This window comes from Fringilla coelebs (assembly GCF_963513975.1).
Source record: "Fringilla coelebs genome assembly, chromosome: 1".
In the NCBI taxonomy this organism is placed as follows: domain Eukaryota; kingdom Metazoa; phylum Chordata; class Aves; order Passeriformes; family Fringillidae; genus Fringilla; species Fringilla coelebs.
The window spans coordinates 137339981-137356965 of NC_140028.1; the positions used below are offsets into that span (position 1 = coordinate 137339981).

Here is a 16985-nt window from a genome sequence, read left to right on the forward strand (position 1 = left end):
AGCCCAAATACTTCTGTTTGTGATAGTGATGTATTTAATTTCTACAAAATATGCCATTTAATCTCATCTTGTTCTGAGCTTTTGAATGGCTAACGCCAAACAGCAACACCTTACCACTTCTATCTGCAGCTCCTCCACGCATTATCCTGGCCACCACAATTGCACCAGTATGTTCATCCCTTTTAATAGTAGCTCCCTTGGGTAAAAAAAAAAAAAAAAGAAAAAAGGAAGTTATCTGGTTTATCTCAGCATGATTTTAATATACTACACTATATAGAACATAATACTACACTAAAAACATTTGCTACATAAAACTGCAAAAAGCTGACATATTAATATGTGATTAAGCCAGAAGTGATACTTGCTTATGAAAAGAATATACAAAATATGTTGCTCTATTTCTGTCTTCTTAAAATGTGTCTTCTTTTTCAATCAGAAGTAACTCATGCATTCTGTGAGTATACAGGTTTAAAGAAAAAAGAACAATGATGGAAAAAGTTTGCTTTTCAATTTAATGGCAACTGCAACATAGCTTACTTGAGACTGCTACCTAAATTGAACTAAACTACTGCTTCATATTGATAAATTGTTGTTCCTACATTAAACTAGGCCATACTACATACTACAGGTACAGAAGATATATCACTGTTCATAACTGTTGCACTTTATGCTCAGAACTCACTGTGTGCTCTTTCCTTTTACAGTGTTATCAATGAACAAACACACATTTGAGAAGTGCCCTGATTGTTGGGGCTCACCTCGAACACTCACAGGACAGAAATGCAGAGGAAGGGAACATTTCCTGAGTTAGTCATGGCTGTTTTCATACATTACACACAGACAGCACAGGGCACTGAGGTGAAACGACATAGTGTAGTTAAATTTCCAGTGAACAGCTGTCTGGATGAGAAAAATGCCTTTGTAATAAGAACTGCGAGGGTGCACTGCAAAGAGGCACAAGGTGATGGGGAAGCAGCAGGCAGCAGCAGTGCCAAGTGAGAAGGGACACAGAGCTGCAGAGCTGCTGCCTGAGCTGCAGTGCCAGTCCTTTCAGGCACAACTGGGGGAGCCAGGGAAGATATGCTGGTCCTTTTCCAGGAGACAGAACTACAGTGGGGATTTTAGCTAGGTAAGTCATACTGCATAATCACCCCCAAAAGGGTTACTTGATCCAGTATTTTTAAAAAACAACAGGAAAAAGAAAAGCCTTCCCTGTCACTGCACATGGTTACTTTCCCATATTAATCTAATTAGTAACCTGCAATAGCTCTAACTTTGTTAATCAACTGAGATAGTAAGGACTCTGTCAGGCAAGTCAACTTTCTGAAAATTTTCATATTTCCAATTACTGAATGAACAGTATTACTTCACCTCTGAGTGCTATGTGTATTCTGCCATCACTGGCTAAAATTTCCTTCTGTCAGAGAAGTGTTGTGCTTGGAGTAAGGGACATAAGTACTCTTTCAGGAAGCTCCTTGAATCATTTAATAGCTATTATAGCTACCTTGCTATATCTGTTTATTCTAAACATGAACATCGTATTTATCACTACTTCAATTTTTAAGTGTTTCATGAACATAAAACTGAAAATTGTACAAATAACAGAGCTGGGATTTTCCTACAGTTAGCAATTTCACTGACTGTAAATAAACTTGCTTCCCTCTATCTCTAAGATGGAAATACAGCACAAGTCACAAAGACAAAAATTGGGAGACTAATTTATATTTGTATACGCATGTTGCATTTATTGCAAATAGAGAAAAATTAAAACAGTCACCATTCACTTTGGCTGAAACTTCAACAGCAGCCAGCACTCCAAAGCAAAACTAATGTGCTTTTTGTGAACTGTTTGTGCATTTCATTTTACATTCTAAATTTATTAGTATGAAACTCTATCTATAAGTAAACTAATTCTGCAATTTGCCAGCCTTAATCTTATGCATTGTTTATTATGCAATTATATTAGCATGCACTTGTTTGCATTACAGTTTCAAATTAGTCTGAGAGTTTCAAAAATACAGATTTAGCTGCAGCTAATCTCATTATTAGACTTCTGTGCAAAAACTACTGCATACCATTAGGAATATATTAAACAGCCTTAAGCCCCCTGGCTTGTATCTCAATATTAAGTTCTGACCTTGCAACAACAGCTACTAATTTGAAGTTTATAATAATACCTGGAATGTTTTACCTATATTAAAGTAAAAAGGATTTTGTTGGGGGTTTTTTCTGAATATATCCATCAAAAAGAAAAAGGGCAGCATTAGGATGCTAGAGGCAAATCTAAATATGAGACATTTCCGCTACACTGTCCATACAAACAGGCTCTCCTAACTAATCAAGGAAAAAGCCTTCATGAGAAAGGCTGTATGCCTTTTACCAAGAAGTAAACACCATGAAATGCCACCAAATTCAAAAGGCAAGCAAGGACTGGCAGGCCTCCCCTGTGATCACCCACTACCCCAGCCCCATGCTGATGTCTGGAAAGTGGTCCTTCCCTTTGTTGGGCTCTTTAGACAGATGCTAGAAAAAACCCTGTGTGCAATCAAAGACCACACTATTGACCCAGACAGCATCTGGAAGTAACAATAAGGCTCTTGTCCAAGTAGAACAGTCACTTAATGCTCTATGTGATTATCTCTACTGGCAGAAAATGAATTTTCCTGGCATAGATTAACTGATCAGAAAGATGGCCCCACAAAGATAACAGGTAAAGTGGAATTTTCATACCAAGGACAAAAACAAGTTCAAAATGACAGGAAAATTATTTAACCCAAGTTAGCTCACTGTCAGTATCTCCCCTGTGGCACACCCAAAGTACATGGGCAGGTACATGAAAAACATTACTTGAGTTTACGTATTTGTACCTTTAGTACACAATTTCAAGAGGGGGTTCTATAAATTCCACTTTCCTCCCAATTTAGAACTCTTAAATCATCAAACACAAGTGGATTTCTTTTTGAAAACCTGAAGAGCTGATTTTCTGAAAAAGCAGCTTCTCTTGTACTGCTGCCAGCCCTGCTTAAACTATGAGGTATATATAATCTGGCAAGAAATTCGCCTTATAAGATGTTCAGCTCCAGTACTTTCAGTTACATGTGCAGCACAGCTCCTCATTTAGGGCTTTAAAAATGGAAGAAGGTTAGACTGGACCTTGAGAGCTGGAAAATATTTTTGGTGTTGTAAGCCAAAAGTGTAAGTTACCCTAAATGAGACATATACAGATGTAATAGCATAGCCCAGTTTAAAATACTTCTAAAGGGAAATATAAGGAGTTTGGGAGCCATATGGTGATCAGACTGAGAAAATGCTTAAAGGTATACCATACAAAAGCACTAAAAATAATACAAGCTCCTTCAGTAAAGCTCTTCCACTGCTTTTTAGTTGCTTCCCCCCCCCCATTTTTAATGTAGCATCACTCATGGGTAAGCATTGTTGAGGGCTTCACAGATGTGAGCTTTATTAGCTCATCCATTTATCTGCTGGTTTCAGAATACAAACATTTTAAATCTTTATTTTTTAAAGAAAGAAAAACTAGCCTGTAAAATAAATTACTAATAAGAGAATTTGAAACATTAGTAATATTGTTGCATACCTCTCTGTTAAACAAAAGCACATGCAGATGATAAATGAAAAAAAATATTCCAGTAAGCCTTATTTTAATTCATTCTCTATTGAAGGTGCAAATACAAGTATCAGTTACCTACCTTACCATGAGGAGTTATTTAAAAGTTAATGTACACTTATATGTAGACTATGTAGACTAAAGCTAACTCTACATCCAAATCCCACAAAATACCAGCTAGGTTCATCCACTGTTGTGAACTGAACTATAGGAACTCATAGTGCAAGGTAGATGAAAGCTGTTGCATCTGCATGGACAGAATGCATAAATGACTCCTTTAAATCACCAAAATTCATTTCAACCAAGTTCAGCTATGGAAATCAGGTACATAGTTCAATTTAGGTGTCCAGGTTATTTCTGTAGCTCTGGAGACTGAATCATCCTTTCATTAAGTCAAGAATCTTAAACAGATGGATGGCATGGGTCATTCTCGGGAGCTGCCTCTTTTTCTCCGGACTATAGACGTGGCACGGCATAAAGCTGAGTCATCAAATTATCAGATCTACGTGAAATAAATTTTTGTGACAAAGAAGCAACCATCTAAATGTGAAGAAGCATCCTATTCAGAGTACCAGCTGTAACAAACCTGGAGTATTACATTGGGAAGCTGGCAGTAGTAGGAGGCCAGGTGCTGAACCCCCGGTAGTGTGGTTACTCATCTCGGATATCAGGACTGCTAACTAGCAACAGGGCTGTGGCTGAAAAAGCCCTGGAGAGGCAGGCATAAGTAAAAACTCCCCAGGCTCTCTGATAAAAAGCCCAGTCACAGACAAGTGAATTTCAGATTGTCTCTGAAAAGAGATGTTTCTACTTCTCCTTATGTAAGGTTCAGAGATGCTCCAAATTCCTTTGTTAAAACAAAACATCCTAACACAATTTCACTTTGCTTGAGGGAGACGCTGCTGGAATGGCATTTGCTAACACAGCACTAAAAAAAACCCAATACTGTGCAAGGATTAACAAAAAGTTTAAAACACCTCTCTCAAAAAACTGGGGGAAAGTTCAGCACTGACTTCTGAATTGATGAAATCTGGCAAACAGAAGGCCCTCCTACAAACCATGTGTTTCTCTCTCTTGAAATGATTACTCCTGGGAACTCAGGCTTCATCAATATATGATTAACCCCAGCTAAGAACTTTGGTGAGGTGCTTAACTCAGAGAAAAGCACGAACAGGAGCACAAGAGGAAACATGGTGCAGTTTTATACAAAAATGGTCACTAGATATATTCCAAAGAAGTTAAGAGAGTACCTAATTGCTTCACAGTGAGTACTGCTGAAAATAATCCAAAGGGAATACAATTCAGAATGTCCTGGGTTTACAACTGATGTAAAGCTTGTGGCTTTGCAGGATAACAATCTCTACTGCTTGGATACAAATAGAATATGAGCCTGTGTCTGGAGTGGAAGAAAAGTTCAAAGAGCTCATTATCTTCAAGTCAAGAAATGAGACAATCTCTATCCCAGTAAAAATATTGTATGGTACCTCCAATCTCAAGCTCAGTTGCTTCTAAAAGTAGAATTTTGATATAATGTTGCAAGTGGAAGTCACACTTTGTGACTGGAGAATGAATCGATTAACAGAACAGGCAGAGACTCTTTGATCTCTACTAAGAATATCCAAGACTTCAGAGCAAGCTCTGAAGGAAAAGCCATTAAAAATGCATGGAAATAAATAGTAAATGAAATTATAATTAGTTTAGTAAACATAGATCATGGTGTATCTTCCTTCAGTAAAATAACTTCGGGAAGCATAAACACAGAAGATCTAATATACATAGTATAAGCCTGTCTTCAGTTATTCTGCCATGCTGTATTTCAGTAAGACCCATAAGGGGAAAAAAAATCTAGAGAAGAAAAAGACAAAAATCCTAGGTTTGTTATGTATTGTGGTGATGGTGCCACAATAAGTCACTATAAATCTGACACAAAGAAATTAATGTTTGATGTGAACATGAATCATGTTAAAATGGATTGACAGTGCATTATGGAAGAGGAAGAGGACACTGTACTCTATTCTTTGAATTCTTCTTGGAGAACAAGTAACAGGACACACCATAAGTTCTTCTCCAACAAAAATAAAACATCAAGATAGGCTCAGGATCTGGAAAGATCACAAACACAGTTTTCCTACATAGGTAAAGTAAAACCTTAGAAATACTGGAGATTCTATATATCCAGTTAGTCTTCTCCAGTGCTGGACTTCCCAACTGATGGACTACTGTTAATTCTTAGTCTAAACCTCCCAGGGCTGCACCTTGTGACCACTGCCCTGTGTTTTAGCATCTTTCACTGCTGAGGAGTTTTACTTTAATGTCCTTGTGACAATAAAGTACTTGAACACTTCAATTAGCTCCTAACCTTTGCCTCTTCCTAATAAAAGGTCTACAACACATTCTATTGTAAGGCTGTTTTCACACTGGCAAATAAACAAAACTGTCTGAAACTAAAGAAATCAGTTTGCTCACATGTTTTATATTTTCCATGGCTGCTGTCATGTCAAGTAAAAGATCTAAAACCCCTTCTCTGTTGCCTCTGTAACACAAGAGTTGTTAACACCAACAGTGTTGTTAACTTAAATCCACAAGTGTGGATTTAAGACAGTGTACAGGTTTTGGTTGGGATAGGGGTAATTTCCTTCATGGTAGCTCCTATGGTGCTTTGTTTAGATTTGTGATGAAAACAGTGTTGATAACACATGGATAATTAAACTAGTGCTGAGCAGTGCTTACTTACTGTCAAGTGAGGAGGCTGGGGATGCACAAGGAGCTGGGAGAGGACACAGCTGGGACAGCCAACCCCACCTGAACAAAGGGACATCCTCCACCACGTGCTGTCATGCTCAGCAAGAAAACCAGGGGAAGAAAAAAGGAGTGGGGGATGTGCAGAGTGATGGTTTTAGTCTTTCCAAGAAACAATTACAAGCGATGGAGCCCTGCTGTCCCGGGGATGGCTAAACACCTGCCTGCCCAGGGGAAGTGGTGAATGAATTCCTTATTTCACTTTGCTTGCACATGCAGCTTTTGCTTTACCTCTTGAACTGTCTGTCTCAACCCACGAGTTTTCTCATGTTCATCCTTCCGATTCTCTCCCCCATCCCAGTGGGAAAATTAGTGAGTGGCTGTGTGGGGCTGAGCTGCTTAAACGGACACACAGGTATCTGGAAGAGCTCAGCGTCCCACCGGAACGAGGAGGCAAGACTGGAATTGGAGGAACAGTCCAAGGATAACCTTTGGCTTAAGCAAGTGGTTTCTTTAGGAGAGTTTAAAATCTAAAAGGCCAATATACAATGTACATATTTCACAGAAGTTTTCAGAAAATATCTGAGTTGTGTTTCACAAGTTATTATTATCCAGTCCATTTTGAAATACTATAAACTTATGGTATTGAACTCCTAAGTCTTAGAAAAAAATCATGTTTGTAATATGAAACTATGTAAGTTAAGATTTAATTAAGCTTTTTCTGACAAATAAAAAAAAAGTGTTATAATTAACATTAAAAATAGGCTCCTCAATTAGACGTCATTTCATACTCTATGTTCAAATCTCCATATACCTTTCAGATGGAATAATCTTTCTGATACTAAATCCTAAAGCAAGCTTGTCTTCTTTCTCAAATAATGTCTTTGATAAAAAAATACAAAAAACTTAAAGCTGTTATTCAAATATTTGAAGAAAAATATTTAGTATGTTAAAACAAAGTAAGACTTTTCCATATGGTCAAACTTGTAATTATGCCCATGGGCAGCTACAGTCAGTCAATAAGAAAACTCATTTCTTGTTTATTGATGCCAGAAATCCATCAAGAATTAGAGTGATAGTAAGATATCTACTGCGGAAGAAACTACCCCTGTATGTCTAACAGAAGCAGCACTCTCCCACTGTCATCTCAAGTACAGAATGACGACCTTCTCAAAGTAAGTTTGCAGGTATTTCTCCAGGATTGCTGTCCATTAAAACAAATATTCAGTATAACATAAAACAAACCTCTTACTGGTTTGCAGGATAAAAAGAACATAGTTAAATTTTATACAAGATGACTCCCACTCTACAGCAAATAAAAAGAACTAAATCAGTAAAGCATTTTAATATTCTTGTAATACAACCTAGGTTTAGTCCTTTCATTTTTCCAGATATCCCCATGAAGATATTAACTTTCTAGTATTCATAATGCAAAGTACAACAACAGACAGTTTAAATTTGCCCAGATTTCAATTCAAGTATTTTAAAATATGTTTTCATGCCTTTTTTTTCAGTGTATTGAAAGGTCATGTTTTTTTACATGAATGCTAACAGGCACAGTTCACAACACAGGTCAAGATTTCTTTGGGGATTCATTCTCTGTCTCACATTTTAAACTAAGTTCATGATTTGAATTCAAGATAAAAGACAAATACATATTTGATCTAAATGCTCAGACTGGCCCACATATATAATGCTTAAACACCACAATGATCATTCATTGATGATGATTATTCATTTCATATGCTTGGCAAATAATGACTGTAAATGGAAGTCATAAGTGTATTACTTTATGTTATGAATAATCATGTGTAATGTCTGTCTATCCACATTTCAAGTTAATATCCCCCACTTACATTCATAATCTGAGCACTTCCCACCCTGCATGCAAACAAAAAACCCCAAACCAAAAGACAGGGTAACCTACCAAAGGTTCCCGGTTTTTGACGAGCCTAATTATTTTAACTGAATCTTCTTCTTCATCAATATCATCAGGCATGGGGGGCAAGACAGGATCATAGCTTTTCTGAGCAACAGTATCATGTACAGACAGCAAAGCCTGGAAACATCAATAGTCAGTATATTATTATTTGGCATCTGAAAAGTTTAGGGAAGGTTGGAAAGCAGAGGCTATTATTCATACCCTGAATCTGCTACTGTGATGCAAGTAGACTGAATATAATTCTTATATACTTAATTTTACTTAATTTCAAACAGATGAAACAACTCAATAAAGAATATGTTTCTATATATAGAATGTATGCAACTAGTAAATTGTGGGTGGAGAAATGTGTCTTCATCCACACAAAAACACCAGTGTTTTGCATGCTAGCTTGAAATTACAAGAACTATGAACAGGAGAAAACCTTAATCTCCAAAAGTAAGTAAATAATTATATTTGCAATAAGTAAAAAGTTTATTTGATGCAGTAGACAGTCCTATGAAACAATTAAACAAAATAAGCACTTTCCAAGACTTCTGTTCAAGCACAATATGTATAACATGAAGCTGTTGCCCAGCCATTCTCTTTACAGGAGCTCTGAAAGCTTACCTCCTTACTGGACTCCTTTCATGTGAGCCTCAAATTATCTTAGGAATTTTTAATTTATTATGGAATTCATAACTGAGATTGAGGAACATACTACTGAAGCAATTTAGTTTATGTGGTGCTTATCAACCACGTGTTGCCTATCTTTCTTGCTTCTTTTCCTTCTCTATTGCTTCTCCAGCTCAGGCATAGCTTGAAAAAATGTATTTTTCAAAGAAAAGCCTAACAAAGACTGACAAAAGCTTCCACCTTAAAAATAAAATAATTTGTGAATTTTTCTTTCAGGAAATAAGAATCCTGAAAGGCAAAGGAAATGAGAAAGCTCATTCTCCTAAGGCTCAAAAAAAACCCCCTCAGTGATAACACAAAATACACAGCTTTTTCTAGAGAACTCCTGAAGTACTTTTCTATTTCAAAACGTCTTCATTATTTGTAATACCCTGTACATTGGTGAAAAATGGTTAAGTAATGCTTTAGCTTTTGTAGTGAAAACTGTACACTGTACCACAAATAACAGCAACAGCCATATGTATAATTCTATCTACTGCTTTGTTGCTTCTGTTTTCAAGTAGTTTCCTCTCAATACTATTTAAAAGCCTTTCTTATTAAAGGACAGAAAATGGTGACATTTCTCTGATGCCAGTTTCCTTGCTACTTAGCAATTGGTTTGAGTACACAAATGACCAGAAACTCTTTATGTTCTCAAGGATAATACAACTGTTTTTAAAAAACATGACACTTCTATTATACTGTTTCAGGGTTTTTCTGAATGGAGGAAACTTTTAACAACAAAAAACAATTTCCACACAATGCTACAAGCTACCACATCAAAAGCTGAAGGCAAAGAGAGCATATGGTATCCTTCAAATTCTGAAGTGAAAATTTAAACTTAGGACTTCAACAAAACAAACACACAGGAAGATCATGCCTGCTTCGTGATAAATTACTATTGCTTTACTAGTCTTTATGCACATTGTACAATTTCGTAAAAACACTTCAACACTTTAATTATTTCTGGTTTTCTTCCCAACACACAGTTATGAATTTATACTACTTACCATCAGAAATTACCATCTCCCTCTGATGAATGATGATTTTTACTTTAGATCTGAGCTAAAAACCTCAGGCTAGCAATTATGGATCCTCCTGGAAATGTTTATTGTGATGCATTACATATGTAAAAGCCATGCAATCACATGCAGTCCTCTAAGACGTATGTGAAATATCTAAGATACACTAAAGCAAAAGTATGTTTGCTTTTACTTCAGGCTACCTAAAGTTAAGACTTCTTAAACCTTAAACTAGTCTACTGCAATTACATTTTCCACATAAAGCTAGGGCACATTCATAGACTGGTTCAATTTAATGAGGTTCTATACTCCAGTTTAAAAACAATCAGGCAGATAGAGAAAACAGATGAGAATAATATAAAGTACCATTTCCAGAGTAAAAGGCAGACACTTAAAACATGTTCAAAAGAACCTGCCCTTGACAATGAAACTTGCAAAACCAATTCTGTCCACTTCTACACTGAATTAAGCCACTAGTGTTAGTAAGACACTTCCCTGCTCTGACTGCCAGAGGAGGGATCCTGGACACTGCATACAGAACAACGATGCATCCCAAGTACTACAAACCAATACCAGTCAATGCCTGACATTTATGATGCTTTTCTTCACTTCAGCTTCACAACAACTAGAATTTATCAACCCATTCCTTTCTTCTCCCAAAAAAACATATTAAACTACAATGTATTACAGTTAGCCATGATAAATCTTTTCCTCCAACTCCAGCACTACTTCATCTCAGTGCAAAGATACATATTTCAGATAAGAGCAGGTATGCCAGAAACAATGTGTCTTTTCTCAGTCAAGCTTTCAGAAGAGCTTCCGTCATCACAAACTTGCTAATGATATACAATGAACATGCTAAGATTCCTTTCTTTCTTGTCTTCTATTGCTGCTTCTTTTAACACACTACTCTCTGTCCCTGCAATTGCTCTGAAAAAGTCACCAGCAGAGTCTTTGGGCAATAACTAATTTGCAAAGAAAACTTAAAAAGCCACTTCGATTTCACTTAACGTGTCCAACTATAAGTGATCAGTCTGTCCTCAAGAGCACTTCTGTATGTTTTGAACACAAGAATAAGCTGCTGCATACACAGATCTTCAGCAGAATCTTAGTACCATTCAATTAATATAGTATAAAAAAAGATGTATCAGACTACATGTGTATAGAGAAGGCTGGGACTTAAAAATAAATTCCAAGTGCCAAGAAATAAAACTTGGATCATAAGATGAACAAGATTTACCCAGAATAATTGTGCAGCAAATGCACAATGTAAAGATAGCAATGTTCTCTTTTTGTATATAAGAAGTGAAGAACTGATTCATTTCCATGATACTCATTTTTTAACTCTCACAGGAAACTGCCAGAAGTGGATACAAATTTGGAGTTTTTTAAATGCTTTTGTTTTGTTTTCAAATACACAGCTCTTCAGAACCATGAATATAGGATCCGAGATTAGGGTCATGTATATTTAAGTACCTCTGGAGAAAAAGATTTTATTTCAGCTCAAAGTTCTATGCTTATGATTCACTAATGTAAACATGGTCCATATTTAGAACTTGAAAGAAGGTATGATTCAAACTCCTGCACTACCTAAATATAAATATTGATGTTCAGCTAAATTCTTAGACATGATCTAGCTGGAAATGAATACTTTCATCGGACCTCTGAAATGTCTAATAACTAGTGCTATATTTTTCATATTAAAACTATCACTGATCATTTCACAGTTTATAAATTGAAATTTTACACTATCAATTTACATGAAGAAAACCTGACACTGGAAACGTTGTAAGTTCTTTTTCTTAAACAGTTCTGAAACTTTAAATGTTTATTTAAATTGAGAATGTTATTAATGAAAACAGTTCTACACTTTGAAAAATGTGTATCACTTAACTAGACTAATTACATTTTTGCTCTTATAAAACAATGACAAATTTCATATTATTTTTTGCTTCTCTTTATATTTTGAGATCTGTAAGAGTAAAAACACACCAGTAGCCCCTGATTCATGAACACAGCTCCTTATGTTTTTAAATCCTCATTATTGAAAAGAAAACTTCATCTGAGCTTTATTTTTCATAGATGCTTTCTGTTCAGTAGTCTAGAAAAGCATTTTAGAAAACGGTACGTTAAAGGAGTGAAACAGAAGCAGCCTCTTTCTTAACAGTAGTTGGAAAAAATCATTATTAGAAATTTAAATAGTGAATAGTCATCAAGAGCAACTTTGTAGTGGCTCAAACCAACCTTTAGGAGAGCCAACAGCTGCAACAAGAGTGCGGCACTGCCAACCCAGCGGCGCTGACCCTGCCTGCAGAGCACATTACTGCCCTGGCAGCACAGTCAGCAAAATGGAACAAAATGGCCCATGACTGTGCTGTCCCAGTGCACAGCTTGGATCATTAGCACCAGCCACCTTCTCTGGCAGTTCAGCTTGAACTCCATCAGGTGAGACACAGACATTTTCCCACCTCTTTGCTTTGCCATGGTGCCAGTAATTGCCACTGAGGCTGGCACAGGAAAGTTTTACTGGAGGAGAAAAGTAACTTTATCAGCAACCACAGCAATGTGCCCCTGAACTCACCTGGCAGAGCTCATCCTCCAGAGAGCTCTAGCCATATTATGCTTTCCTTTGAGATAAGGTTACAGAAGAAACAAAAATATATGAAAATGTTGGTGGAGAAAATTATTCAAGATTGGCAAGATTAATTAATGAGTAACTTGCATGAAATTAGAATAATGTGAGTAATGTCATCCAGCAACAGATACCAAAGAAAAAAAGCTGAAAAGAGCTGGGAGAAGACTGAACAACTGAAGGAAACCCCATCGAGAGCACCAGAATGGAAGGAGAAGCACAGAAATCACAAAAGCCAAACATGTGCAAGAATTTACAAAAGAGTAGAATAAACCTGGATAAAGCTGAAGCACTCTGGTGACGGCATAGAGACTCTAGCCACTGTGTGGTAAAGCAGCCATCAGAAATCAACAGCACATCACAATCTCTTCACCACCAACTCTGCCTACTAAGGGACTATGTGCAACTCTAACCCTGATAAAAGATAAGGGTTAACTGGGAACATAAAGGCAGGTGAGGACAGGCATCTCAATCAGCAGACAAGAGCAATCACATTAGCTGAACACTCCATCTTGGCTAAAGCATAAAGTATAATCCAGATGCAGAAGCAAGCAGTAAAACTACAAGCAGGAGAAACTCAGTTGTGCTGCTGAAGTACCCAGAGCATGACAAGAGTAAGAGCAAAAAATATTTTTTACAAGCTACAATAATCACATATGAAGTAGAGTAGTATTTTTCTTTCCAATGCTGCACTAATCTAATCACTTTCCAAGAGAAATCTGCGTTTTTCTGTTCTGTACAAAATTCTCAAGTTAAATATATAGAGTACATAATGTTAGAGAAATCACTTAACTTCCAGTTAAATCAATTTGCTTTTGCCACTGAGGATCACTCACACTATTCAATCAACATAAGCAAAAACCTTGACAGGGACACTAAGAAAAATTAAATATGGTCCTTTAACTTAAGCATAATTTTACGTTCATAATCAGAAAACCAATGGGTGTACTAAGTAAGAGATAAAAAAGCTGGGCTAATTTACTTCCTTCCATCCTGCAAATGATATATTTTCCTATATATCCTTTATAAAAATATACAGAAATTATACATTGTATGAGAAGACAGCAGATATGTACAAAACAGAAAATAACATTCCATGCTTGCAAGTGTACTTGCACGCTTGCATCTGTACTTAAACTAAAATTGCCCTCTACTTTAAACTTGTCCAGCTGGCAATTAAATCCCTTTCTCTTCCAATTTTTGGTGCAGCTGGGTCACAGCAGTGGTTCAAAATAATAACACATACTGTGTATATGTGTGGTTTTGAGTTCTTAATATCTACTGTAGACTAATGATCTTAGCACAGCAACATCTCAGTTGGATGGATATTCAGTATATATTACTTTTTCCTCTTAACTATGGTGGACTTTATTCATGACTATGTGAACTGTCTCTCACAAAAGGGTAATTTCCTTGCCTGAAAATGCTATTTCTTGATTTCAGATTCACCAGTCTGAACTGATGGGTTTACCTGCAGCTGGTAGCCAGACAGCAACAGCCAACAGAAAAATGAACTTTCTGAATCTTCAGACCCCCGCTTCCTCTGGCTCAGTGTTCACAGCCCCTGGAGATGCTTCCCAAATCAAACTCTTCTCAGTGTTCACAGAAACACGCACTCCATCCATCCGTGTCATCTGGTAAAGGTGTTAATACCCTTCCAGATGACAGCCCTATGTTTTCCCTCAGTTGTGGATAACAGCAAAAAAAGCTCTGATTTTAAATCAATAGTAAAGAATTTGAACAGTCTGTTTTACATTCGCAATGTGATTCATGTAGCTAAAGTGTTCTTGAAGCTCTAAGCCCTGTTTAAGTAACTTCCAAGAATACAAATAGATGGTTGTCAGAATGGAAAATGCCGAGACAGCAACACTGTTTCAATATCTTGGCAATCCTTAATCAATTTCTTTTTAGAAAAAGTGGCAGCTTCCCAAGAATATTAAGTGTCTACAGTAGTAGTATGTACCTTTTCTTGATTTAAAACCATGCAAAGGCACCCCAAAAAAATCATATGAAAACATAAAGAAAGTAAAAGCTGAGGATGCAGTTGCCTTTTCTAAGAAAGTATCTCTAGGAATGACTCAGCCTTTATTTGATATTGGCATCATGTCTAAAGTCCTCAAAAGAAAAAAATCTATTGATCCAAAAGGTTAAAAAAATCTCAATAAACCTAATTCCTCTGGAAAATACAACATGTATTGATCTATGATAAGGACGTCTTAAATTCAGCTATAGAGTACTCCTACTACATGGGAACCTAAATAAAAATGAAGTAGAAAAGAGGAGACTGTTGAACAGAGAGTCGAAACACAATATGGTCCAACAAATGCAAAAGAAAAACACCACTGAAGGAAAAAGCAGCATAAAAAGATGACATCTCAAAAAAGAGACTACTTGCTTTATATTGTGTAGTTTCTCCATTTCACTAGTTCATTTTCAGTAGATGAATGGAATTACTACTTAAAAGGGATGTGATTTTATCTGTTGTGACTTTTTCCTCCTCCTAAATTACCGGCTTTAGCAATGTTGCCAACTTTTATGTTCTCTATCTGAATGCTGTAGTTACATGCATGCAATTCTACATTCTTAGGTGGGTGAGAGTTGGTTCCCTCATGTCGGAAAGTTTGTATATATAACCAAAGAATTTCTTTGATTTACTTTTCAGATTTTATATTTTCTGCTGCCAACCTGCCTGGCTTCACTTTTGTTTATGTTATCTATCACTTTGTTTATTATATCTTGGCTGCTAGTGAGCATTCTCATATCCATACGTCTAAGATCGACAGACAAATTCTGCACCGGACATGAGCAGAGTTATCACCAGATGGACCTGAGAGCATTTCCAGAGCAACATGATGGTTGTTACTTAAATATACTCATGCAGTATATTCATTCACCTCCCTTGTATCATTTTGTCTCAATGCTTCTAATACGTTGTGTATTGTTACATGTCAGCTCCTACAACAGTAAGAGTGTGCCACAACTGGTTTCTGATTTTCTCTGCCTGACAGATGTGCAAAATCAAGGCTTTTCTTGCTGTTTTTAAAAGAAATACTTTGCCATTATATATATATTTTTACTTACTCAGTGCAAGTAACATTCCAAAACTAAAGACAGCAACAAATTTTCCCAACTCCCCTCATCCAAAAGAATTTTCTTTATTTTTTTTTTATTATGGGTGCAAGCATGAATGGAAATCAGAAGTCAAGGTCTAAAAGAGTTACAAATAAAATATATTTTTCCTTCAGCTGGTTGCCAAAATATGTGATGGACAGCTTCCCAAAGTGGCAAATAATTGAAAGACACAAAACACTGGGCAGAAGGATTTCAGTACTTGCCAAGAAAAGTCTCTCAGCACTGACCCCTCTGCCACAGCTCCAAGGCTGGTATGCTCAGAACATCTATGGGATATCTATCCATCAACCAGTGATATCAAACCCTCAATGCTGTGGTCCTTGCCAATTGTTGCAGTCATTTGCATCTATTACTCAGGGGGAAAAATAAATATTTCTATCTCCCTGCTGACACGTCACAGCATACCATCAAAAATCAAGCACATTCTTGTAGGTTTACAAATTAATGACATCTGATTTTGCAAATAAGGATTACATAGGTAACTTTTCAGTTGACATATGAAGTTCATTGTACTCCAGCTCACCATATTAATAAATCTAAAGTGTTTATACAATAAAATCTCTTTCTATATGAGCACAGTTCCTACAACCAGTCCTACCAATACATCTTGCAGATCATTGATGAGTAAATAGTTAAAGATCATGGCAAATCATGTTTCATAAACTAGAATAGATACTGTAGATACTGTAGCTTGTGTTACCATTTGTAACCATAAATATTTCACGAAGAGGAGAACAGTCTCCCAGGACCTGTGCCAAAGCAGAAAACATTGGTACATTTGGAAATACAGGTCTCTAAGGTGACAGGGCCAAAAGGTCCCCCAAGTGCCTAGGATACAGTAGCAGCCCAAATGTAACTCAGATCTTAACGGACCTGAAATTTGTATTTGAGTGCTTCAGATACAAAACCTGAACAGTTGTAGGCAAATCCCAACAATTTCCAGTGGAAAATGTTGACTTTGCAGAAAACACATAGCTCAGTGAAAAAGCCCTGACGGAAAATCTTCAGCAGGTCTAATTACAAAGGAAATGTTGGAAAGAAGACAAAGTTTAGATTAACTTTATTTTTTTTTAATTACATACTACATGAAATGCTTCATGAACTTTTCAAAGCAAAAATGGATTTTGTTTTATACTATTATAGCTCAATATTTTCTCTCTGTACTTTGTATGTTAAAGTTCCTGCAGAAAAAAGCCCACAGTCTCCTGGACATTAATTTACATTGCTGAATCTCACCAG

The 16985-nt window shown here is 36.5% G+C and overlaps 1 protein-coding gene across 1 annotated transcript in view; it reads right to left on the minus strand.

The window, feature by feature from the left end:
• MPP7 (MAGUK p55 scaffold protein 7) overlaps positions 1-16985 on the minus strand; it is a gene marked incomplete at its 3' end in the record, with an annotated part of 139940 nt that overhangs the window by 34268 nt on the left and 88687 nt on the right. Inside the window, exons 6-7 of the mRNA XM_084216419.1 lie at positions 8292-8423; positions 115-196 (exon numbers count right to left, since the gene is read on the minus strand). Coding sequence (XP_084072545.1) covers positions 115-196; positions 8292-8423 — 214 coding nt within the window. The remainder of the gene's footprint in view (positions 1-114; positions 197-8291; positions 8424-16985) is intronic.